Genomic DNA, 27,532 nt, shown 5'->3' with positions numbered 1-27,532 from the left:
AAGAGAATCCATAGGAGCCAGAATCAATACAGCTGTACAGCTGGCTGGTAGGAGTAAATGTGATAGGAGGACTTTGGTAGCCACAGAGCGCTACCCCTGTAATCCTGTAACACCATCATTAAGCCCTTTAACTGTGTTTAAAACCTATTTCCTGCCAGGCAGTGATTCACCATGAGTGGCATCAGTTACTGTGATGCATGAGGCCATTTCCAGAGCACTGCCATGTGTGCGTGTATGTAGGCCCAAGAAAGGGTGGGTGATACAGCAAAATTATATATATATATATATATATATATATATATATATATATATATATATATATATATATATATATATATATATATGTATATAAAAATAAGACATCTTTTTTAGCACACGATATGTATAATGATCACTATAATAATAGTGTTACATTTAAAAAGGTACATTAAATTTTTTGTGTGCTGCTTATATGCTGCTGCTATGTCTCTGTGATTTGATGTTCAAATGCAGGTTTTAAAGTGCATGTTCTACTAATGGCTCCCTTGAAATTTCCAGTACACCTAGCATAAAGTATTGTTCACAAGCAAAACACAGCGCTGATGTGGACAAAATCAGTAATATCAAATACATTAGCACTTTATAACTCAGGATAAATCTACAACCCACAAACTAACAAAAGCCATAACAAGGTGTAAGAAACCACACACCCTCGAATGAAGATGTGTGGTATGAGAGTGAGAGAGCTAGAATTGCAGAGCAGAAACATATAGTGACTGCTGTTCTTTTTGGTGGTGATAAAAAAAAACGGAAACTGCTTTTACCCTATATCCACATCACATGCTTTTCATGTTAAGGTTCATGTGAAGCCTATGTTCACATGTTGAAAATAACATTACTGAATTACTAAAAGTAATAAATACATTTTTATGTAATACTTTTTAAATAGAAAAAATCTCTCAATAATGTACAAACAGAGATTGCTACAGGTAGGAAAATAAACATACAAATGTCAAAGCTGCTCTCTGGAGTGGGGTTCAAAAGCTTGAGAACAAGTCAATATCTATGGCACTCTTAAAAGGGTTTACTGTAGCATGGCTATGGACACAAAATCATGTTTTGGTGAGTGCTTCACTATGGAGAGTCACAAAAAAATCTCTCTTTGAGCAAACAAGACAAATGAGTTTAATTGAACTATACAAATAATGAGATTTAATTGTGGCTTATTATTTTAATCATTTTATAGCCCTAATTTTTTAATTGCAATAATGTTTCATATCAACAGCTTGTTATTTTGCAGTTTATGCAGTTATTGTACATTACTGTTGTTAATAGGCTCTCTACATATTTATAAAAAATCTGTGATTTGCAGTTCAGTGTTTTGGAAGTACTGGCAAGACTCATGGCATACTCTGAAAAATGTAATGTGACATAATATTTTTGTCACATTGCCCACCCCTAAGCCCACAGCAAACTATGAGTACTGTAAACAGTGTTATAGTGTGTATTGTTTACTGCAGTAAATGTAAGCAGTGGTAAATAAGCTAGCCATAGCCGGAGAGCATAGAGGAGCCGAGAGGACTCTCTGCAGGGGAACAATGTGAGGATTCTTCTCCCGGGGGCTCTGGCCCACATCCCCTGAAATATTTATTGTTTCGGAAGGCACTCATGATACAAAAAAAAGCAAAAAAAAATCGCCACCTCCTAAAATATTACTCAGATGCTTGTTAAAGAGAAACACAACTGAGAGAGCTCAAAAGGATGACTAATGCCGAGCAATGACTAATCAATGTGGCTCTCTTTTCATAGTGAAATCCTTTTTGCTTGAAGAATAACTGACCTTCTTCGGTGGTGGTAGAAGCTAAAAAAGTACCAACATCCGAAACGGGTCACATTACATTTACATAATCATAGATTAAGAAAAAAAATCTTCATTATCCTCCTGTAAGTACCGTAACTGATGAATTAAAACTATTCTTACTTCCATACTTCCGAATGAGTGGCATGTCGTTCCTTTCTAAGTGGATTAAGCTGCAGACAGTGATGCCAAAGAAAAGAACAAACTGCCAAAACATGCTCATTATCCTTCACTATTCTTCAAATAGCCACACTGAGGGTTTTGGCAGGACGTGCACACAATCTCCCTCTTTCTGTCCCTTTGTTTTCTTTTGAACTCTCTCTTTTCTGCCTTTCTCTTTCAATCCCTCCCTCTCTAGAGTAGGGGTGCCAAATCTTTTCCACAAAGGGCCGGTGGGATGGGAGCACACCTGAGGACTGAGTCCATTTGATTAAGCTGAATCAGATGTGCTCTTGCTTGGTTAGAATGAAAACATGCAGCCACATTGGCCTTTTGTGGATAGAACTGGGCATCCCAGCTCTAGAGCTTTGCTTTGGCTAGAGAATCAGCTCAAGCTCGGATTCTGACCTTGTAGAGGTCTGTGAGAGGTGTGTCTGTTGGGGGTGCAGTCATCCGATATACTGGAGTGGTATAGGCAGCAATATTGACCTTATTAAACAGACTGACAATGGCTATTATAAAACTGTAACAGCACATTATACAGCATTATACAGTATTCATGCAGTGTATTTGTTTCTTGTGTATTTATTTATGTTTCTTTTAAATTTTTAATAAATGATGTACAGTTACAGCCACACGTTGCCTTGCACAGAAGAATGATCTCAAGCAATTCTATAGAGTAATGTATAGAGAATTTAAATTGCAAAAGAATAAAAGAGCACTAGTAACACGCCGTTTCTCAACATTGACTTATACCCTTTGTTCAGGCATCGGAATTGGTATTGGTAGAAGAAAAGTTGGATTGGGGCATCACTAGTGCATGTAGCAGTATCAGTAGAGTGAGAAGCAGCTGTGATATTTGCTAGTAAGCCGCTGAAGCCCGTCACTGCTGTATTATAAGCCTTAATTGATTCTGAAATGATGATACATTGTACAGGCTCACATGGCATATTCCACAATTTTCCCCCTGAAATCAGTGACCTTCTCATGTTCTATTCATCTGAAACCACTGACCTTTTCACCTTAGTCTCTTCTGAAAGTCTTTATTATTACTCATACATCACCCCTAATCCTTCTCCACTGAGCCAGGCGGCCTGTAATAGCATGACAGTATTACTGGAGTCATTCCTGTAACCTGTGCTCAGATTAGCTTACAGTGAAAGAGAATGTCAAATTTAAGTTCAAATGAATTAAACTCACAAAAACAGACTGTCACTAATTTCTGCACAGTGTCAAGAAAGAAAACTGCAGCTCGCTATACAAACATGAATATGCATCTCATTTTTAATGTTCTGTGTTTCTCTGCCATAATAAAGCTGCTTATGCACCTTTGTCAGTTCCTCTATGAGCTTCTCTTCTGTCCCTTAATCCATTCATCCTTCATATTATCCATTCACTCATTCATCCATTTGCCCATCCATCCTTCCCTGCTTCAATCCCTCTATTCAACATCCATCCATTTACCCCTGTATTTTCCAGAAAAACTCATCCACTACACATAGACCAAAGGGACATGCGCAGAGTTTGAAACAGCCTGTGGAGAGTTCGCTCCAGATTTAAAAGCTTACTGTACATGTACACCATATCCACAGAAAAGACAACGCTAAGCTAATCAGAGGAAGGCCTACTCTGAGAAGTATCAGTTGATCCTTAATAATTCATGAAAGAAAGGTAATGACCCCACAAACCGCAACATCCGCCATTTTAGGGGAAGGATGAGCGGGATGTCCTCTCTGTTGTTTCATCACTTCTCAGATCAAGTATGTATACCTTAATAAATTAAAGGTACTTTCTGGGAATAGACTTTTAGGCCACAAAACTCTTTAAAAATTTACCCTTTCCTTTGGTGATTCTTTGGCAAAGTATTAATCAAAGTAGGTGCTTAACCTTAAGAAAACATTATTCTCCCACTTCAGACAGTAAGTTTTTCTTTTATTAATAATTTGAGCTCTGATATATATATATCTTGAGAAAATATATATATTCAACCTTGTTAGCAACATTATTGTTAGAAATATTTTTTTTTCTTTTTTTGTCCAATGATAATTTTGGTAAGAGGGTTGAATGATCAAGCTGTCAAGCTTTACTCATAGAGCCAAATCAATGTTTTGTGTGTAAATTGAGAAAATAGAATGAGAACACTGACTTGTCTGGTGTTCATTCTGTAGAAAATCATGAAGATGATTCAACTTCCTGTATATATCATGTATATATAAATTAATGGAATGCTTCATTTTTTATGAGGTGGAACAGATTTGGGTAACAGGGTGGCACATAAAATGTGGGATAGGCTTAACTTATTTTAAATTAAAAAATTAAAATTGAAGTGAAAGTAAATAAATGTGAATAAATTAAATAATCAACAGGAAAAAATAATCAATTAAATATTAAATTGCTTGGAAATTAACCAAATAGCATTGTAATCATGTTGTTACTGGAAGGTTTTAATGATTGTATTTCATAGAGAAATTTAATGTCAGTGAGGTTGGATGATCCCTTCAGTACAGCTCCCATCATTTTTCACAGAAATAAAAAACAGTTAATTTATTGCTTTTAAAAAGGTAATGGATCATAAATTGAACTTTAATTATGGAAAGTATAAAATCTCAGTTTAGATGTAAGGGAAAATCTTAAAACCCGCAAGAAAGCTGCTTTGAAAGAAACCTAGATCATTAATAACTAACCAGCTTACAAAATCAACAGCTAAACTTTGAGGCAATTTAAAAATTTTAATAACAGTAAAATGTGAAATATATGACAGATAATTGTTAGGACAAAAAAGCAGTCCAAAATGTAAACACCACATACAGTGAGTCAGCAGACACTGTGGTGTATCAGGTGTACAGGTTGCACATTCACATTCTCTTCAATTTCTACCAGTTGCAACAGTCACTAAAAAGTCTGGTAAACTGATTAAAAACATGATTATTTCAGTACAATATATACTATATTGTTTGAACCAGGAGAGATTTCCAGCGTGAACACATACAAATAGATTACGATAAGTGACATATGATATGAGTAGTAAAAAAGTGTCTAATGAAGCAAATTTTAGTTCTGACCACAAAGCAGAACAGTAAATATCAGCATAATAAAACTAAAATATGAAATATTGAAGAAAATATGAAGATATGGACTATGGACTCTTAGAAAATATGAAGATATGGACTTTTGGAGGCTTAGTTGTAGCACTGCATTGAAATTAACCCAGCCATGTGAAGGCTAAATGGTTCAAGATGGTGTTAAAATACAGCCACCAAAGAGGGTGATTAAAATAATGTAAGAGTGAATTCTGTGACTTATTCACACAATTTAGTAATAAAAAAACATAACGAAAAAAGTTACTGTTATCATCTTGAATCTTGAGAAAATAACCACATCAAATATCCGTTACACATTAAACCATTGTTTGTGCCCCGCTGTCCTCTACACTTTTAAAAAAGATGGTTCTTCAAGGGTTCTTTAGTAAAGAAAATAGTTCTATATAGAGCCGAGAACACTTTGCATGATTAAAGGGTTCCTTGCATCATGAAAGTGTCAGATTGATGGAGAATGTGCTGTAGATGGTTTTGAATAGGGTTCTGTATAGCACCAAAAAGAGTTGCTCTATTGCTATAAAGTTGACATCGTAACAAGAGAGAAACCTTTTTGGGTGTTATATAGAACCCTTTTCGAAAGGGTTTGTGTAGGACCATCCACAGCACATTCTTAAGAACCCTTACATAATGCAAAGAACCCTTTAATCATGCAAAGGGTTCTTTGGGTGTTTGGGGTTCTTTATTGAACCATTTTCTTTATTAAAGAACCCTTGAAGAACCATCTTTTGTAAAGGTGTACTTCCTCATGCTTGCTGAATGTCCTCCTAGCACTGCACTCTTATGAGTCTGTCCTGATAATGTATCACTGTGCTACACAGTTTATAATGTGTTTGTGCATTACAGACTGTAATATACAGTATTACATGACAAATGGCAAGACATAATATCACTCACAGCATCTCTATGAGCGAATCATGCTGCTGTGTTTAGAGTAATTGCTCACTTTATGTCATCTTTAATGGATTCACTTCCTGGCTCTGAGATCAATAGAGTGTTAACCCTTGAACTTAATCAACACAATGGTTGGAAGGTGGAACCTTTAATTCAGCAAGTTCTTCACTCCTGCTGCCATGACAACACCACCCGCCTGAAATTCATAACGTGAGATGCCTCAACTACGCAGTGGCATAACTAGGGCAAGAAACATCATAATAATAACAACAACAAAAACACAGAGGGAGACACATTTGTTAAAGCACAGCAGATTACTGTGTTTCTACCATACCGAATAATACAGTTTAATACAGCATATTGGCTGATATTGCTAATGGATCATTAGTCTTTCTAATTGAGACATAGTGAATTCTCATCCAGATGCTGTGTCCTTTGAAATAGGTTTGAGAGGGCTATGAGGCCAAGGCTAATACTGGCTTTTTTGGCCATTGCCACACCCTAAATGAGCTTTCTGCTAAAGGCCAGTTGTTCTCTTTATGTCTGAATGATGGCTCAGGAGATAGCTGCACTCTGAACTCGAAAAAGGAAATGATATGTCTGTCAAAGGGAGCAAAAAAAATAATATTAATAAACCACTTACAGGCAGCATTCATGTCAGGAACAAAACCAAAACACAAAAGAACATGTTATCAAGGCCTTAAATCGCCTAACACAAAATGTGGTACATGAGTATCATTAAAATTTTGCAGCAGAATAGGACTCCAGTTATTGGAACATGATGCAAGGAGCAGTATGCTTATTCATGGTACAAATCAATGGCACACAAAGGTCTTTCCGTAGCTCTAGTTCAGAAGGCCCCGTACAGTCAGACGTTTGCGTCCCGGTCACCTACCTCCTGCCATGACAAGCTTAGGGAGCACTTGTAGGTTCCAAAAGAAGAGTAAAACAAGGCAAGCAGGTGTAGAGAAGAAAAAAGTGAGGCACTGAATACATTTGATTCAAATGTGCACATCATTTCTACGTGAATACAATATATTACCTCAACATGTGTTGTTCAGTTTCCTTTCTCTGGGCAATAATTGGGTTGATGTGATATGAATCATATATATTCAGTGCATCATTTTGTTCAGTGTGGTAGAAAGTGCTTAATTCCTCACAGACCCACCCCTCTTCTCCCTCACACCTCCTTAAGCATACAGCTTCATCACCATAATAAAACAAGTGTCTCGCAGGACAGGGAGGGGTAGGAAACAAGGGAATTCCTCCTGCAGACACACACTGGCTGCACAACACCACCGACAACGCATATAGCACAACACCAGACATTAGCAGACACTTAGATAGCTGTACGGGTTAAAAATTCTGCAGAGTCTACGGGTTATAAAAGATGCCCAGGGAAACATGCCACACCTTACGTTGCTAGATCATGTATTTTCACAGGATTAGCTCCATCCTCTTCCTTATGCCTTAACCCAGGGCAAGTGGTGCTGAGCCCAAGGCCTGTGTTCCTGGAGTAAACCTGCCCATTTTAGTGTTTCTCCTGCTCTAACCACCCTGTTCATCTCCGGACAGGATTGTCAGTTAGCTAATTAGTTAAAGTGGGTGCATTAGAGCACTGAAAACAGGGCAAGGGTACCCCAGGACCCCTATAACCACACTCAGTATTATTAACTCTTCATTCCCCAGCACCAAATACCACCCCTTTCTCATTCAACAAACAGACAGGATAGAATACTGACACTGATTTACACCAGGAGAGTCTCTACCATACATGCACACCCACACAAACATAAACATAGCACAGATGCAGGAAAACGCTCATCCATGCTGCTCTATGAAAGTGGGTGGGGAAAAACAGCACATGTTCACATCCCGCTGTCTTTCTTTCTGGCATCCCCTCCCTCAAGGACAAAAATGGCATCAAAAACAACACCCCCAACTCACATACTCAAATACAAACACACCGTCATACTGACTACGTGATTGTATCTGTTTTCCTGTGGATGCTGTTTGTGTATGCGGCAGCCTCTGCAGGCCCCTTTAACAAAAGCAGAGGAGCAGCCGCCTTGTCAGTCATCACTAATGCCGCTACCATCCCGCAGCCGGGATATGACCAGCTGCTAGTGGGGTTTTACAGAAGCATCCAGCCCTGCTACCTACACCTGTGACCAAAAAAAGGCACAAAAACAACAGCAAAGAGCCTAACCAGAGAAAAAAAAGACAGAAGCATGGCACTCACCCTGTCCCTCCTCTACTCCATCTTGCATGCAGGGCGTCAGCAAAGGGTGCAATGTGGGGGAGGTGCCTGCTCTGAGCCACTGCGGGGCTGCCTGCCTCTAGCAGCGATGGCCTGGCGGATGCTGATGATGCAGCGCCTTTCTGGAGAGCAGCCTAGTTGCCTTGGAAACTAAGAAATGATGGAGCAGTCATGCTGCTTTCTGATTGGCTGCAGACGTGTGGTGCTCCAAGTGGGAGGGGCTAGAGAAGAGAAGGGAGCAGAGGCAGACCAGTGGAAACAGATGCAACACATCAGAGGAAGCGCCGTCGGTTTAACACACACACACACACACACACACACACACACACACACACACACACACACAAATACATGTTGTATAATCTGCATGGTGTCATTGTTGGCTAGTTATACAACATAATACAAACTCTCTATGTAAAATATGAAAACTTTACACATTTGAAATGAATTACAACTTTTTTTCTTTTACTGTTTTTATCATTTATAATCATCTCAAACGAAAAACATATTTTAAACTGTATTCCAAGTCTCATGCATTAACAGATCATTGCATGTTTTACAATCATCTCCCCAGCATTATTATACTGAAGTATCTTTATGACATATTTGGTGAATGGAGGAACAGCAAAGTAAGAATTTCATTGTACAGTGTAAATGCCTGTTTCTGCTGTGCATATGACAATAAAACTCTTGAATCTTGTATTTACTGATATTAACTACAAATATAAACTACTCAAATTATTCCATTTCAGGTTGTTTGGAAAGTCAAAAGTAGAACGCAGCTAATGACCAGTATTTGTCCAGTACTTAAAACATAAACATATTTGGAACTTTTTTTTACTTTTTAGCTAAGTACAATTACTGAAAGCTGCTCTCTGACAGCTTTAGGGGAGTATGGTGTTGGTTGGCACAGGGGTTGGTTGGCACAATGTTAACGTCTGGCTCAGTAAGGGGACCTCTTATGAAAATGTAACATAAAAATGATTGCCCTTTTGACCGATATTCATCCATTTTGTCAAGAGCTCTGTACATTTCAGTTTGTTAAGGTTGTGATAACTTTTTCATTTGTCTGTTAAAAGAAAAAAATAGGTAAAGTTCACAGATTATATAAATGTTTTAAATAGAGATATTGGAAATTAATTTTAGTTAGTATATATGGCAATCAGTCATATTTTGTTAAATGATTTTAAAGCCAAGGATAAGTAATATTAGCTAATATGAAGTAAATACAGAGCTGTGTCCTAAGGTGAATGGGATTGGTTAGCACATTGATTTGTAAAGTTATTTCAGCTTGCCTAAGTGTGGGGCTCTTTGCACAGACAAAAATTAAATTAAATTAAATTAAATTCAATTCAATTCTATTATATTAAGGGCGCAGTGGGTAGTGCTGTCGCCTCACAGCAAGAAGGGCCTGGGTTCGATTCCTGGCCGGGCGACCAGGGTCCTTTCTGTGTGGAGTTTGCATGTTCTCCCCGTGTCTGCATGGGTTTCCTCCGGGTACTCCGGTTTCCTCCCACAGTCCAAAGACATGCAGTCAGGCCAATTGGACATGCTAAACTGCCCCTAGGTCTCAATGTGTATGTCTGTCTGTCTGCCCTGTGATGGACTGGCGACCTGTCCAGAGTGTATCCTACCTTCTGCCCAATGACAGCTGGGATAGACTCCAGTGCCCCACTGTGACCCACCAGAAGGATAAGCGGTTTAGATGGTGTGTGTGTGTGTGTGTGTGTGTGTGTGTGTGTGTGTGTGTGTGATATTATCATAACACATACTATTCTTGAGGCAGACAGAGAGGTGAAGTAACAGAAAATTATGTATCAGGTATAAGTATTAAGGGAAGTGAAGGACTGTTTGTAATGCATTGTGATGTTTTAACTTAATTTAAACTGACAAATATTCTTGTTGTTCTTCAATATAACTCACTGATAAAAAAAAGAAACAATTCCATCACTTAATTGATTCAATAATATTTATATTTGTGGTTTGCTTTTAACTTAAAGCTCTTATTATTTATTCATTCTTTGAAACTATAGCCAAGTAATGTTGTTCCAACCATCCCCATAATGTGGCAACTCACACTACGTTGGGGCTGGTTGGCACAAGTGCTCAACATAAATTTAGTTGTGAATGTACTAATTCCAGGAAACATCCATTGATTCTTTGAAAGGTCTGTTTTAGCTAAGATGTTTTGTTTGCTGCTAGTTGCTGCTAACCCCAGTTCCCTTAAACTATGGCACATTTCCATGCTCTAACTTAAATAGGACTTCATGATCCTCTTCTTTGCCCACAGATAATACAAGCAGCGTATACTTTTTGCATACGCTTTTTTGTGTTTGTTTAATCAAATGTTGTTTGTGGTCAGGAAATTGTTATATATGAAACTATTGCAGATTAATAAAGTGAAAAAATATATTTAAGAAGTACCATCTGCAAAATAGCTGGATTCATAATCTCATTCTCAAATCTAATCTTTTGGTTTTCACCAGATTCCAGCAAACAGAGAATGAATCATTGCAGTTCTCTTTGTTGTTGCATTTCCCTAGAAATTCCACTGGATGGCAACAATGCTGTACACTTGAGAAAAAGCTTCAATGGGGCTTCTATGGACATCACCACACTGCTGTTAAGGGAACTGTTCTAGGTTCAAAAATGTTTTCCATAAAAGGAAGGAAAATTATGTGCAGAAAGATTCAACACATTTTGCTGAGTGTTTGTGGGCTACATGAATGGCCTTTGTAAAGCTACGAAGCTGAATTAGTAAAGAAATAATTATACCAGATGATAAGCTAATGATAAGAAAAGACAATCATTTATCAGGTACCAATTTTTTTCCAACCATTAATGCAATACCACCCACTGGGAAAATAATACAGGCATAATAAAAGATGGAATGATATTGATACACTGTATAAACATCCAAAGACATATTTTAAACACACAAGCTAAACTTCTGATTTCTTTTTTTTTTATTTGTATATTGTCAAAAATAATGCAAAGTTAATTTTCATGAATATTGAAAGGAAAATACAGAAAATACTAGCAAACTCCTCTGCTGCATTGTTTTCATAATAATACTAGCTACTGTGTTTCAAGGTCATCTTTCTTACGGAGATGCTGTTGCAGGTTTGTGGTAGAGTGCCACTGTGTTTTGTGTGTATTGGATCATCTTGTTAAACAAACACTGTACCATATTAGGTACTATTCTTTTTTGTAAAAATATATAATATTGCCTTGTCAACAAACTAAATATTTACAACCCTCAAACAGAATAAGCAAAATGCCACCATCTAGCAATGATAAAAAAATGAAAGAAATATGAAAAATATTAATAGAGAATAGATGGAGAAAAGCTTTTTTCATTAACAAAATTATGCGGAGTATGATCTACAGTGGTGTGTCCACAAAGGGAGCATTCACAGCAAAATTCCGCTACCACTATTAACTTTTATGATGTGCTGGACATGCATCATTTCACCACACGGTGCTACAGAGTGTAATGTGAGCACTGACTTTCTCAAGAAAAATGATGCAGATCAGGCACAAGTGCTATCAACCCTGAAACAGGAGACATAACTGAATTCAGTGAAAATGATCCTATTACTGTGCAAATGAGTTTCCCCTTGTTTCATCCTTTGAGCGCAGAAGCATCCCTTGGCTGGGAAAACCCTACAGGGTATTAGAGAACTGTAGAAGAGATCTAGCACAGCAGCTTGAGACTGTGATCTGCTTACAGTCTCGAATCATCCCATTCAAACTTCCGGCCTAATGGGCATGGCACAAAATGCCATGGTGGACCAATCATGGTTAGCCAAGACAGATGCTATCCCACAGCCTGCAGGCTCTGTGACGTTGTTGGCAACGGGCGTAATTGGTTTTCTGGTCAGTCAGAAGCCTGGCACTGAAGGTGGAGAGTGCATGGCTGAATATTAGCAAAACTAGAATGTATAGCAGGAGGTAAATTCCGTATCAGCTCCGTTTTTAGCTTTTCAGTGACAACTGCTATATCAAAAAGAGTGCAGGTTAAGACTGCTGCTCAGATAAATTTCTACAGTTCTTTCCATTTTGCTCAAAACTGAGTATTATGACCTTGGTCCTTTGGTCTTACTAAGAAGTAAAGGGTGGTATTACAAGTCCTTAATGAATTGTTCTTAATAAAGAATGGAGATTATTAAGTAACCAGAACAGATATTTTAATTGATATATCTAATTTCAATTCTTAGTTTAAGATGGCAAAGACTAACATTAGTGACAGCTAGAATACAACTCTACATTATGCTCTCATGAAACCATTGCATTTTTAATAGGTTTAACCGAATTTCCAAATTTTCCAAATTTACCAGTTGCTCTATGCAAGGTAAACAACGCTTTTCACTAAGAGCAGCGAGAATAACGGCACACAAAAATATATAACGTATCAAGTAAATGATAATACATGTGAATTCCTAAGCTTTGTTGCTTATAGTCAACAGAAAACAAAAAAAGATGGAAGCTGTAAACTATTAGCTAAACTGGTGCAGCTAACCTGCTGTAGTGTTTTGCTTAGACAAACCGTACAACTGCATAATGCTGCGGTAGATCTTTTCTCAATCGATTACGTCATCCCTTTACTCCAGCCGCTGTGGAGCCAAACACATGAAAACGACGCCATTGTGGCTCTAAAATAAACGTCTGAGCTGGTAGGTCAGACTGGGTTGGAAGAGCCAAGATGGCGCTCAAGACTCTCCGTTTTCTGGTTGCTTAGGGAAGCGGGAGAAGACCTTTAATCGACGTCAGTGAAAAACACGGCCTCTGATTGGCTCATAACAGGCACATGAAGAACGCACCAATCAGGTGTGATCGCCGGTCCAGGTGCCGCCCCTCCTCCCTGGATCTCTGGAGTAGGTTTATTTTGGTTCCCCCTGTTCCCGTAGCTCCGCCATTAGAGGTAGACAGATCGGCACTGGAGATGGGAATTGGATTTTTTTAACGCTCCCCCCGTCTTACTCACTGCGCGCTGGGGTCCGCGGGATTGCAGGGCTGTTGCAGTTCAAGAGGTAATTGTCGAGGGAAATGCGAGTATGAGCAGCTAGCAGCGGCTGCGGCTGTGTCGTGCAGGGTTCTCGGGTCTGTGGGCGCCCTGGCCAGGATCGGTTTGGTTCGGGGAAGCGCACGAAAGCGTCCGGGATGCGTGTGACTGCAGAAGGGCGATTCACGAAGGCGCTGTGCTCCGTGGAAGCGCGATAAGGAGCCGAGAAAACGTCTAAGGGCCTATGGGCTCGGGCTGTCCATTGATTTTTTTTTTCCCATCCTAATCTCCGTGCAGCCCACACGGGCTCGTAGCTCACCTTATGCCCCAAATCCAAGGAGGCTTATAGGGGGAGAACAAGCGGAGCCTGGCGTTTCAGAGTCACTCCGGTTTCACTATTAGCTGAAGAGAAAGCGAGCGTATAAATTGCTGTGGAGTCACTGAAGTTCAGTTTCAACGTTGATCAGAGGCAGTTCGGGTTAGTTTCTAGATCTCATTTATGGTAATAGCTGTCTGTTGTGTTGTGTTGCTCTGCCCCTGCTGTCTGGCTGCTTCACTCCTCGGTGTTGAATTTCGAGGTACGAGAGTGAGTGAGTGGTCTCAGACTCTCGGAGCTGATTGAGTTACGGATTTTTGCTACAGATGGCGTTTGTTGAGGGTTGTAGTTAACGTTAACTCTCTCTTGCCGTTATTACGTCAAGTCGCTTTGCCAGAGAGACTGTAGGATATTATATTGATATCTCGACTTAAGGTGAGGGCGGTAAATTTAGACTGCTCAACTACAGTCTAAACTAAGGTTACTACCTAATTATTAGCTGTACAGTTAACATCACTATTTTTTTTCAGTTCTTTTCATTCGATCAAAACCAGTTTGAGCTGATGTGTCATCACCGTAGTGGGTTTAAAAAAATCGAGTGAGCTGGACTAGTCTGTGTTTTGTGTTTTTGTTCCCCTCTTTTGGACTGTTCACACGAATGCTCCAGAGCTGTGACAAAGTTTCCAGTGGCACAGACCTCTTTAGAATCTGTGCATTGTGTACTGCTTGATTGCTGTTTTACATGGAAAGGTGAATAAAGGGAGTTTCTGTATTGTGAGTACAAATACAGAACTATGCTCCATAGTCAGTTCATCCTGTGAGTGAGAAGACACAGCTGCACAACATAATGTAAAATTTTGAGATTGATTGATCTCATGTTCTCCACATTTCTATAGTGGTCCAACAGAACCATAATCTTTCATTCAAGCCCCTGCCAGGAATTACCTGTGGGAGACTTCTTGTTTTGGGACCTCAACGACAGAGCCTTTTTAACTACAGCTCTGTAGGACGTGCTCTCTGTTAGTAAACTCTGAGCTAATCTAGGGGTGTGTGGTGCCATTCTCCCACTTCCTGTCTGGGGCTTTAATGTTAACTATTCTTACTGTTTTCATTCTGTGTTTTGTTTTCTGTTAGGGGATCGATTTTAGTCTTTCTCTATATACCCTGATAGTTTTCTTCGTTTCTTCCTCTGTTGTTTGTTTTAATCCTACTTTGATGTGTATTGTCAGATTTGTTTTTCATGAACCTGTTTTTGTGTGCATTTCCTCAGAGCATCCTGGCGGGCTGAGCGGTCCAGGGTCAGGAGTGAGCAGGTGGAGGGAGGGAGGGAAGGGGACATTAGGAGCGCAGTTTGAGTGAGGATGACAGATTTCCAGCCAAAGTGGAGCTGTGAGTATTGCACGTACGAGAACTGGCCGTCAGCCATCAAGTGCACCATGTGTCGTGCTCAAAGACCCACCGCCCCCATCATCACCGAGGAGCCCTTTAAGAGCAGCCCAAGCCTGGACTCCCACCTCTGCCCCAGCCAAGAGGGCTCCAGTGTCCTCATCTGCCCGGATTCGAGTGCCCGGCCGCGGGTAAGGATTGCCGACGAGGCACCTGAGACGACCAGCAAATGGTCATGCCACATGTGCACCTACCTGAACTGGCCACGGGCCATCCGCTGCACACAGTGCCTCAGTCAGAGGCAGCAGGGGCCCCAGCAGGGCCCTCTGAGGGCCTCAGAGACCCCGCAGACCTCTGACCCGGCGTCCCGATCCACCCCTGCCGTCCCAGACCCCTGCGAGGAATACAATGACCGTAACCGGCTGAACATGCACATACAGCACTGGGCGTGCTCAGCCTGCACCTATGAGAACTGGCCAAAGAGCCTCAAGTGTGTGGTGTGTGACCACCCCAAACCCAGCGCTGTGCCCGAGGCCGTCCAGCAGGAGTCAGAGGCTGAGAGCACCATGTCCTTGTCCATATTGAACGAGCAGGAGAGGACAGCAGGGGGAGGGGGGGTCAGTGGGGTGTGTAAGGCCAGCCAGAGGAGATCCTCACCCTCTGTCTCAACAGGGCAGGCAGAGGTGCAGATCGAGCTGGCATCCGGAGCAGTGGGCACTGAAGACACGCAGGAGATGGACTTTAAAAAACTCAAGCAGATCAGGAACAGGATGAGGAGAACTGACTGGCTCTTCCTCAACGCATGTGCAGGTAAGAGAAAGCCTGTCAGGGGAAAAGTGTGCTCTTCTGGATTCACTCCCAAGCTTCCTTCACGCTAAGTGTAATAAGTAGTACTTTCTGTTAGCCAAAGTTGCAATAACATTTAATAAACACTGTTATTTGCTCCTTAATGGGCCAAACTGGCCTTTTAAATTAATAAGCAAATCTGTGAAAGTGTTCAATCAAAAAGTAAGAGCTGGCTGGTTGTTTAATGTAATGACCTATGCATAGTTATGCTACAATATTTTCACACAGGTATAGCAGCATTCAAGTACAGTGTGAGTGCACTTACCTGTCTCACATTATTTACCTCATGAAATTGCAACACATCTGCCATAATAAATAATTAATTGTGTGTTTGTGGCAAAAATCTGCAGATTCCAAACTTATCCAGTACAGGTTATGCATCCTTAATAATTATTGAATTAAAATGTTGAGACATTTGATATTTCATGATGGATTTATTAGTCTCCTAATTAAATCGAGTCATTGTGACCTCAGAGATTTATACCTCTGAAAGTTTTTTTCAGTGCTTCATCACACAAACTGAAGGCTTGACTTTATATTTCACTTCAAAAATATCCATCTGCAAACTGGTGTTTGATCTATCTAAATGATCTCTGTCCAGCACTGCACTGCTGAGAGGCTGTCATATATAGAGGTTTGAATCTACAGCTTGACATATAATTAGAGCGACAATAGTTCTCACAAGCTGTTTTGTTTGTGTGTGTAACAGTTTGATTCAGTTTAGTAAACCTAATGCAGTACCAGAAAAGTAGCACAGTAGTACTGCATTCTAAGTAAAGGTTATGAGAGTGAACCTAAGTGACATCATGCTAGATGAAGAAGTTTTTACTTTACATTTTGTTAAAGTTATCATTGGCCACAGAGAAAAAAATATTTTTGTAACATGTAACATTGCAACTTTTAACCATGGCACTGGTTTGAACCTGAACCAGTTTAGTAATGTAAAAAGGTCAGCACAATCAAGAGCAACAACTGAAAGCTGAAAATAAAATCCCTAAATCCTGTAATTACAGCATTTGCCGAGCATGATGCTTTACTGAAACAGTTTTGAGGCTTTGTCTGCTCAGATAAATATGTACACACATGACCAGTTATTTCATTTAAAAATTAAAAAATAAGTACATATTTTAACATTTTTAATGACTAAGTCTTGGTACTGATCAGCACATTAGTGTCTTGGTGTCCTACAGTGACCATTAATCACAACTTGAAGTGATCATTTGATCATTGGAACAAATAACCATCAGAGGTTTTAACATGAACTATGTGTTTTGTCTCTAAACATTTACTTGAAAAGATTACACCTATAAAACATGTCTAATAGTGAAATTGTGTCGGCCTGATATGCTATTCAGTTAGAGCTGAATAGTTGGAAGGTCCCAGAGCTTAACTCAAAGCCTTTGACTGGTGTTTTGGATTCCACTGAACTATCAATTCTAGAACTATTCCAAGACACATTATTGGAAGTGATTGTGAATTCAAAGCTTCTAATCAAGTTGGCTTGTTTTGTTGTTATAAATCCATTTATTTGCCATTATTCATATATTCCACTAGCATAATGCTTAAACAACTTAGACATTTCCATTCTGTTCAATTCAGCTTGTGTAGCACTTTTTGCAGTAGATATTGTCCCAAAGCAGCTTCATAGAAATTAAGGTCCACACCTCTAATGAGTAAATCGAAGGAGACAGTGGCAGGAAAAGTTCACTAAAAGCATGAATAAAGAACAAATGAGAGGAACTAAGACTCTAAAGGGGAATTCGTCCTCCTGTCAGATGCTCTAGTTAATGGAAATATGAGAAGAAATTTGCAAATAGCATTAAAAGAGCACCTTTTAAAGTTCCTAAAGCATTTACTCTAAGAACTGTAATGGCTGGTGAAGAAACCTTTGTTCAAGTAATTTGATGTGGAATGACCATCTCATGTTCATATTGTAGTGGCAGCTTTTATTGTACACATTTGTGCTTGAGATATAGACTAAGAATATCATATCCATAGAGAATTAGGCATTTGTTGTAGATGCCACATAAAGATGTAGTCTAGCCAGATCATGACAGATTACATAAGTAACAGTCTCATATACATATTAAGATCTCACAGCAGTACGTGCAGATATTTTTAACACTGTGGGTACATTAAGTATGATGAAAGACAGTTTATAGTGATGGTCATTGGCAGCTAAAGTTAAGTAGGCTAGACTTGGGTTATAGAGTAATGGATTTAGTGTCAGTCTAGCCTTAATTGCTACCAAAATCTTTTTGAATACACTATAAATTCACAAACATTGTTTTTCCGTGTCCAAAATGCCTCAGCTCCAGAATCTCACCTCCTGCTTTCACTTTCTAATACACTAATATTTTAGTTCTATATGTGTTAATAGGAATACCAAGAAAAATCTGCATTAAAGGCAATTTCTGTAGGTATGGTGAGGGGTGGGCAATTTGACAATATTTTATTGTTATTATTACTTATCGAGAAAGGTGTGAAAATGTCTTTTAGAGTTGTGTTAGTGTTCTGCTATATTGCCCATCCTCAGGTAAGGTTAAGGCTTCTGAAACATTCACATCTATTTTTCCTCTCTGCAGGTGTGGTGGAGGGTGATCTGGCCGCAGTCGAGGCTTATAAGTCATCGGGTGGTGACATCGCGCGTCAGCTGACCTCAGATGAGGTGCGCCTGCTGAATCGTCCATCTGCATTTAATGCTGGCTTCACTCTGGTGCACCTCGCAATTCGCTTCCAGCGCCAGGACATGCTCTCTGTGCTCCTCACTGAGGTCAGTCAGCAGGCATGCCTTTTCTTGCTCCATACATCAACATTCCTAAATAACCTTGACCTTCTCACAGGGTTGCTCTGTTGCTTTTGGGGCAAATAATTTTGTAAAATCTAAATGCCTAACAACTTACACATGAAAAACACTTTAAATTCTAATAATGACACTACAGCATAGCATTTACAAGGAACACAATATAAATAATAACCTGTTTATATTTGTGCAATGAGCATAAGATTGTCTTCTTCACTGTACCCTGAGAGGATAGGTGTCAGGGTTTATGTAGTGGGTCTGGCAACTGTCTTCTCTCAACAGGAGTGAATAATATTTAGGTCAAACAATGTTTTGATGAATAGGTATGGGACAAATTTATGCCTATTAAGATTGCTGCATAATTACTATGCAGGGTATAAATTGTATATATTTGAAAAACATGATCACAGTCCAGTCCAAATTTTGTCAACTGGCCAAACACTCTTTTGCAGCACATTCAACCCAAAAGCAGCCCAGTTTGGCAGAAAACCTCCCAATCTGTTAACACTGCCTTCATGCTATTTTAGTCTGCCCTCATACCCATTGTACACATATTTTTAGTTTTTACATTTGTAGCTCCCCTAGTCTGATCTGCTCACAGCTCTCTATCTGTGTGTGCGCGTGTGTGTGTGCGCGTGTGTGTGTGCGCGTGTGTGTGTGCGCGTGTGTGTGTGCGCGTGTGTGTGTGCGCGTGCGTGTGTGTGTGCGTGTGTGTGTGCGTACTTCCTCCCTCAGGTGTCTCAGCAGGCAGCTAAGTGCATTCCAGCCATGGTGTGTCCTGAGTTAACAGAACAGATCCGTCGGGAGGTTGCGGCAGCACTGCACAGACGCAAAGGAGAATTCCCCTGCTACTTCCTCACTGACATCACTACGTTTACTCTTCCAGCAGGTGAGATGTTCTCACTGAACTCTGTCTGTGTAGCAAATATGAACTGACTTGCTCTTTACAAATTTCTTTTGTATGTTGTCTTACATAGATATTGAAGACCTGCCTCCCAACGTCCAAGAGAAGCTGTTTGATGAGGTGTTGGATCGAGATGTCCAGAAAGGTAAAAGATTTATAACATTCTGTCGCAACTAGAAGACACAACAGAGGTGCTCATTAAAAACAAATTCAGAGGAATTCTCATTGGAACCCAATCGTTAAAGCGGCACCTGGACCTAAACAAAATTTTTGGAGGTTTGAACATATACGCTGCTCTTTGGTTAAAAAGTGATTTATCCAACAATAAACATGTTCAGCAAAATGTGTATGATCAGGCAGTGTACTTCCTGTTCAGCCCTAAACTCTGTCTCTAAATACAACCATTGGCTTATGAGCCTGCTGAATGCTTTTGTTTAATCGGCAAACATTTGCATAAATTAGGGCTTCATATAAATGATATGTATATAAGGGCATATAAGGTGTATGTTGCAATAAGGCACTGGTGAGTGCTTGTTTACACACACTGAAGCAGTTTCATGAATCAGGCAAGTAGTTCATACGTGTTTCAGGGTGGTCAGCTGCCCACGTTTCATTAATAAGGGGCAGCATATCTGCATGTATAGCCTTGCCATAATCTATGATGTAATAGCGGGTGTTGGAGGTATTTTATCTGCTTCTGCTTTGCTTTCTGTGCCATGTATTTAAATTCATCTGAGAGATATCCAGTGTTTTGTGTGTGAATTTATGGACTATGTTGTTTTTGCAATTTTTTGAGGCTAATTGCTAAATATTCTTCCCTCTCCTGCCTCACTTCTACCATCATCACTCACTACAGATAGGATTAAAATAGCACCTTTGAAAGCCTTCTAATGCATTCGCTGTGAGATCTCTGATGGCTACTACAACCCATCTCTGCACACATAGTTGTGATCCATCACGTAAAGGGGAATTCCATTTTTTTTTTTTTGCGTAATTCAATCATTAAATTGTAAATAAAGTCATTTAACATGCTTTGATGTGAAATGTATTATCATAGAGAAACTGCATCAGAAGTGTTCATAGTGGTGGTGATGGATATCTGAACCATTTAATGCTGCTAAAAGCTACATCACAAGAAGCTATTACATGGACTGCTTACAAATGCATTGCCTCATGACAGATACATTGCTTTATGATAGTTTTGAGATAATATTTTTAAACACATTCATGGTGAAATTGTACATGCAGGGACTTGGTTGGCAAAGTCGTACCCAAATAAAATAAATAGCTAATAAAATAGCTATATTTGCTTAGTAGACATTGCAAACCCTGGTTCCTGTCACCACCATTTTAAAGAGTTTCTCTACTGTGCACCATTTCACAAAGCCACTCTAACTGACTTGATGACATTTTCTTTTACATGATTTAATTATGCAGACAAAAGTCAAAAAAATAGTTGAATTCCTTTTTTGTACTTTTAAGTATGCATAGAAGGTGGAGACTAGCAGGAATCAAGGGTATAAACTTTCCCCTAAAGGCCAGAACTCACTGAACAAGCAAACACAAACAGAAGTATCTGGTAGATGGTCCATACCTATGTTTTGATTGTTGGGGTAATCTAGAATGTTTGCCCCCCATAAACTGGTTCCATCTGCCACAAACACCAACATTCTAATGCTTGCAGTCATCTCACGAATGCCCAGAAAAAGAACTGATAAACCAAATGAGAGAACACTCTACTTTCTTCCAACAATCAAACACAGGTATGAGACGCCAACCCAAATGATTTTGTGCATGTTTGTCCGGTTGTTGTGCTCTGACCTCAGTACATTTAGACCTCTCAGCTACAACAAAATGTTGTATGTGTTGTAGAGTTGGAGGAGGAATCTCCCATCATAAACTGGTCTCTGGAGCTGGGCACGCGGCTGGACAGTCGGCTGTACGCTCTGTGGAACCGCACTGCAGGGGACTGCCTTCTAGATTCGGTGCTTCAGGCCACATGGGGAATTTATGATAAAGACTCTGTACTGAGGAAGAGCCTCCACGACAGCCTACATGACTGCTCACACTGGTGAGAGAACAGGCACACACAAGCAAAGTCCTAGAGAGGTGTTCTGGTTCGATCTGTCTACGGATCAGTAGGGATTAGCACTCTGTTTGGATGGCTTAACAGTGTTTGAATCAGTTTTGCTTCAGTGGTTGGTAAATTGATTGACTTTTTGTGCTATATTTAAGGACTGGTGAAATGTTTAGAAACTGATACTTAGCTTCAGCAAATAAATGTGTTGGTGCTCTTTGTCACTCTTAAGAAAACCGAAGGGCAAGAATTTTTGGATTGTGAGAAATGTCTAAAAACTCTTGTGTCAAATGTATATATTTTGAGAACATTTTGATACGTTAAAGTGTATATATAGGAATATTTGTCTGTGATTGGATGTTTTTCCTCTTACCCTTGATGCGTTTGCTGTCAGTCATAACCCTTTCACAGGTAGCATAATCAGGCATTTACAAATTACATGCTTGGATAGGAAATTAAGTACATACAAAACAGCAAAGAGGTCTGGAGAGGAAATACAGGGAAGAGACTGGAAACATTGTTGACCACTGATAGCTTTTCGCTCTCAAAGATAGTCAGGCCGGTGGACTTGCACATGTGGCAGCTCCACATGGTTGCTGTCAGAACAAAAAGCCTTCTATCTCCAAATTGGTAACCTTACAGGAGAAGAAAAAACAATCAAAACTTGTAATGAAGTTAATGGAACATCTTTTTTCAAGTATTTTTTTGACCTTTTCCTATTCATCATATTCATCATGAATTTTTAAACACAAGGCAAAGGGTAAATAGACTTTTCAAATTTTTTTTGCAAAAAAATGAAAATGGTTAATCAAGGTTTTTGCGCAATAGTGAAGATATACAGTAATATATTAGCTCTGTACACATATTTGGAGCCATTTGAAATGATATCGCAGCGTACATGTAAACACTTTTGTAGAAATTTTCATTTGTAAGCCTGAAGACATTCAGACCTAATGCAGATCAGCTGTGTAACGTATTTAAGGACATTAAGTTCAGATGACGAGGACGAAAGAATTTTACAATTTTTTTTTAACATAGCGTATCTGGCTTATTACTCAGATTCCTGCACTGTGGAAATAAAGCTCCATGTCTTGTTGAACACAGAAATCAATTAATGACATTTATTATAAAGTCTAGGCTTTAAACTCAACCACTGTTACCAGTTTGGAAAGTTTATGTACTTGGTTACTTTGGAAAACAAAAGCTACCCTGACCTGTGGCCCAAGTAAGAACACTGTAAATGTGTATTAAATATAAAACATTAAGACTTTCCACATTGACATCAGCTGTTTCAGAGAATACAGGCATGAAGAGAGAGACTGTCAGGTTTCTGTGTCATAGTCAGTATATGACAGAACATGCTGCAGCATAAGACTACAACATCTTGTATCATCATGCAAAAGTGAATAATTAAGGGATGAACAAGAAATATTTCATTAATAGTTTCTTTTACTTAAGAGTGTCAAAGATTCATTTGTGTAGATAAACATTAGTTATTTGATCAGTTCATAAGTGTGTGTTTACTTATGTGCTCATATGTTACCTGCTGGAATGGCTTTGATGGTTATCATGTTTCTAGTTAAATATCAACTTTATGGTTTGTTGGTTCATTCAAAATCTGAGTGACTGCATCTGAAGTTGTTATGACCTTTGAACTGTCTGTCTAAATGTGCATGTGTGTGTTGCAGGTTCTACAGTCGCTGGAAGGAGTGGGAATCATGGTATTCTCAGAGTTTTGGCCTGCATTTCTCTCTGAGGGAGGAGCAGTGGCAAGAGGACTGGGCATTTATTCTGTCACTGGCTAGTCAGGTGCACACACTCACTGCTGTGTTAACATATAATACATATATTATATAGATGAATTCTTCTTACTCCTTTCATACAGTTTGCAATCCGAACTGACTGATATAACCGTGGAAATCTCAGGCTAAGGCTTATTGTTCAGTAACTACAGGGAAAGCAATGCAAACTGACTGGTATAGGAAATAAAATAGAAGGTTGGACCTGCTGGTCATTACAGGGTTAAAGACAAATGAAGTTGTGTTTATTCTGGAGTTGACGTTTTGTCTCTTTCTTTGTGTTCTATTTCCCTCTTTCTCCTTCTGCTGCCCGTTGTCCCTCCTTTCCCGGCAGCCGGGGGCGAGTTTAGAGCAGACTCATGTGTTTGTTCTGGCCCACATCCTCCGCCGACCCATCATCGTGTATGGCGTGAAATATTACAAGAGCTTCCGTGGGGAGACGCTGGGATACACCCGCTTCCAGGGTGAGCTGAGGAAATGAGATTTGAGGCACTGTACCTGAGCATGTGCAATGGGCTGAAGCAGTTAAACAAGTTAAAGAAAAAGTCAGATTTACACAATTTTTCCCTCACTCCAAATGTAGTCAGTCAGCCAAAATGTGCTTTGGTCTAAAGTTTGATTAGTTTTGCACTGGGGATATGAAGCTAATGTAACTAATAAGTAATGGAAGCTAATGTACAGTTAGCTGCATGCCTAAATCATCACACACATGCCTCAAACTGTGTCAAGTTATTAGATAATCCCAAGTAGACTCCCCTTACATGGTCAAAACAGCCACTAAGTACAAGCTGTTAATTTTTCAGGAGATACTTATGAGGAGATATATTTACTTATTTAAGGAAAGTTAAAGTCAATAGAAATTATGTGGAAAAAAAAACTGGAAACTGGAAGATATTTTGTAAAATGGGATCCTAACAACTGTACAAGACCTGATAGACCACAAAAACTGTCACCATCAGATAAATAGCACAGAATCTCCACTCCATTCTTGCTTCAGATCAGAAGAAATTCACAGGGGTTTCTGTCCTTCCTTACTCTGAGAAGACAACCCAACGCTATGCTTCTGAAAGGATGTGTAGCTGTCAAGAAGCTGAAGAAAAGAAAATAGATAAAAAAGGCAACATTTGCAAAGCAAACAAAGAAACTGCTGGTGTTTTAGAAAAATGGACTGACCACTCCAGAGTTCAGACCTCAACATCACTGAATGTTTTTGGGGTAATGTAAATTGTGAGAAACAGAAAGTGCAACATTCTGAACAACAGAACAATGAGCAATATCCCTGATGATACTAAATGACAGTAAATACTGAGAAAATGTTGTAATTGTTGAGGCCTTTGTGTAAAGTGTCAAAGTATATGGTTTCTGCTTTTTCCCTGATGCTGAAAAATGAATAATTTAACTTAATGGCCATTCTGACAGGTAATTAATAAGGTATGGTTTCTGACTTTGGTGCATTACTGTTCATCACAAAGCTAAAATGGTAGTAGCATTCATTTTGAAGCCTAAATGTTGTCCATTTGTATGAATAACAGCATATCATAGTGTCAGAAACCACATAAACAAGACAGTCTGTGATTAACTTAGCTCGACACAGTTTGAGGTAAGTGTGTGATTTAGGCGTGTAGTTCGCACAGTGCCAATTGGTATACATAAGCTTCCAATACTTGTTAGCAACATTACTCCAGTGCATCATAACTCCAGTGCAGAATTTAACAAGCAGACTTTGGACACCAAGCATGTCTTGGCTGATCTACAACACTCGGCTATTAATTTGATTTTTCATTCACCATCAATAAGTGAAATTACAATTACAAGATTGTATTTGGGGTAATTTTGCATAGTAAAGTGAAATGCTGGGATTCTAGGCAGGTGCATAACAGGCTAAAGCTGTCGTATCCCTCCTCCTCCTCCTCTACAGGTGTGTATCTGCCCTTGCTTTGGGAACAGAGTTTTTGCTGGAAGAGCCCCATCGCCCTGGGTTACACACGCGGCCACTTCTCAGCCTTGGTTGCCATGGAGAATGATGGTTATGACAACCGAGGTGCAGGTGCTAATCTGAACACAGACGATGACGTCACGGTCACTTTTTTGCCCTTGGTGGATAGTGAGAGGAAGCTGTTACACGTCCACTTTCTGTCTGCCCAAGAGGTGAGAGGAGGCTTCCTTAGATTCGTTTTGGAAGGTGGATAACCAGGGCTGGGTATCATTTGGAACGTTTTGATACCAATATTGATACCTTGAATTTGACTACTTTTCTCAAGACTTTTAAATATTGATTTAAAGTCATATGTTGCATTGGACTGCAGAGTAATCAGAGAACAACTAAACAGAATTTAAGAAGAGCTGGCATAAAAATCTTGCTGGAGTGTAATTCATACAGCCAGTCAGTATTCTAGATTTTGCAACAATCATATTTGTTGGTATACTGATGCTGATAAGACTAAGTATTGAAATTTGGTATTGAATGACATTTTTTCAATTCTTGAAAGTAATACTTTAAGTATTGAAGCAAAATTGTAAGTATTGAATTTTGATACCATTTAACGTCTTATTTGATTGGTTGTTTTGTTTGTGCGTCAGATGGGGACTGAAGAGCAGCAGGAGCGTTTGCTGAGGCAGTGGTTGGACTGTTGTGTGACGGAGGGCGGCATCTTGGTGGCGCTACAGAAAAGCTCTAGGAGGCGCAACCATCCACTTGTCACGCAGATGGTGGAGAAGTGGCTGGACGGCTACCGGCAGCTGGGCACCTGCCCTGCCCTCTCAGATGGAGAGGAAGAAGAGGAGGATGAAGATGAGTGAGACAGAGAGGATTTACAAGAAGTGAAATTCTCTTTACATAAAGACCTGGTGCACCTTGACAAATGACTCTTGAAGAACACACATGTACGCTAATGTACCATTATTTACCCCTGTCATGTACACACACGCATTCTTACCAGCCTGTCTTCAACAAACCAGTGGTCTGTTTTCATTGCTGAAAAACAGACTTGGGGCAGAGTGAAATAAAGGAATCTAGGTTAAGAATGGTACATGCCTTACAGAGTATGTCCTTTGTTTTATTCCAGTTTTAAATTCTATATTTGGTAGTTATAATCAAAAGAAAATAAGTAATTCAACCTAAATTGGAAAGAAGCTAAATATTTAAAAAAAGATATATTAAGGGCACTTAAGCACGTTTTTTTTTCCTTCAGTTGCAAAATATGACTTTTTAAACTTTAATTGTTGGAAATTCCTTCTGTGTACTTGTACATCACTATATATTGAGATTAGTCATTTGTCTATAGCCATTACCTGAAAAATATTTATTTACCTGTATGATTCATTGTGCGCTTTAGAAATGAACACATAATTACCACTGTGTGAGATGAAAGTTTTGGCTGAATGAGGAATTCCACTGCAAACACTAATACAGCTGGGAGGGCTGTTCCAGAGGGAACATTCACAAAAAAGCTGAGGTCAATGTGAGCAGTTACACTACATGTACACTAAATTATTGTTTCTACACACTGTTTAGAACTTTGGTGTCTGGCCACAATTCTGTTTTTGTATCAGTGTTTTGATTTTTCCCCTGATATCCTCTGGATGTGCTTATTACATTCATAGACTTGACTGAAACCAAAGTGAACGTTGCGTCTGTGGGCTTGCAGTGATAAGACTTGATTGGGTTTGTTTTGTTGGGTTTTGTTTTGTCTTCATCCCCTCTTGTGGCTGTTTCCAGACTAGCCCCTTACATAGTTTAAAGATACCCTTGTGTTTTTTTTTTTTTTCTCTCATTGACTTAATATCTGCCGTCAGACTACAATGGTGTCAGATTTTTGGCATTTTGGATATACTGTATATCTCTATTTGATGAGGTGGAGACCAAATCAGTGAAGGCTTAAATGGGTTGAATGTCCAACAGTGAAGCTTCTTTAAAACTTTGTTTTTAAAATCAGTGTATGTGAATTCTTATCACATATTCCTATTATCAGTGTCTTTTGCGTGCGCATGCGCACTTGTGTTAAAGGTCCCTGCAACAGGAATAAACCTTTTATAAAGAATTTGAAAAAGGTTAAAGAAATGACCTGTGTCTATTTGATCAGCTGTTGAGTTCAAAGTTGCATCCCACCTGAAACCCTTATTAGTTGGAACTCCATAGTTTATACAGGAGA

General features: G+C 39.4%; 1 protein-coding gene across 1 annotated transcript; it reads left to right on the top strand.

Annotated features, from left to right (window-relative positions):
- The first annotated feature begins 13,108 nt into the window (after window positions 1–13,108).
- zranb1b (zinc finger, RAN-binding domain containing 1b) lies at window positions 13,109–27,451 on the top strand. Its single transcript, XM_036594241.1, has 10 exons — window positions 13,109–13,278; window positions 14,837–15,762; window positions 18,384–18,571; window positions 19,337–19,490; window positions 19,579–19,650; window positions 21,378–21,576; window positions 23,271–23,391; window positions 23,716–23,845; window positions 25,300–25,529; window positions 25,962–27,451. Exons 2-10 carry the CDS (start codon window positions 14,928–14,930, stop codon window positions 26,178–26,180), a joined length of 2,148 nt encoding a protein of 715 aa, XP_036450134.1. The 5' UTR covers window positions 13,109–13,278; window positions 14,837–14,927; the 3' UTR covers window positions 26,181–27,451.
- Window positions 27,452–27,532: the final 81 nt, after the last annotated feature.

This window comes from Colossoma macropomum, unplaced genomic scaffold (assembly GCF_904425465.1).
Source record: "Colossoma macropomum unplaced genomic scaffold, Colossoma_macropomum, whole genome shotgun sequence".
Taxonomy (NCBI): Eukaryota; Metazoa; Chordata; class Actinopteri; order Characiformes; family Serrasalmidae; genus Colossoma; species Colossoma macropomum.
The sequence above is the reverse complement of the archived record's forward strand: the minus strand, read 5'-3'. Positions and strand labels throughout refer to the sequence as shown.

Coding starts and splice junctions, on each gene's coding strand:
- zranb1b (XM_036594241.1), top strand. CDS start 14,928: ATGACAGATTTCCAGCCAAAGTGGAGCTGTGAGTATTGCACGTACGAG. Junction 19,651..21,377: donor GGATCGAGATGTCCAGAAAG/GTAAAAGATTTA, acceptor TATGTGTTGTAG/AGTTGGAGGAGGAATCTCCC. Junction 21,577..23,270: donor CTACATGACTGCTCACACTG/GTGAGAGAACAG, acceptor TGTGTGTTGCAG/GTTCTACAGTCGCTGGAAGG.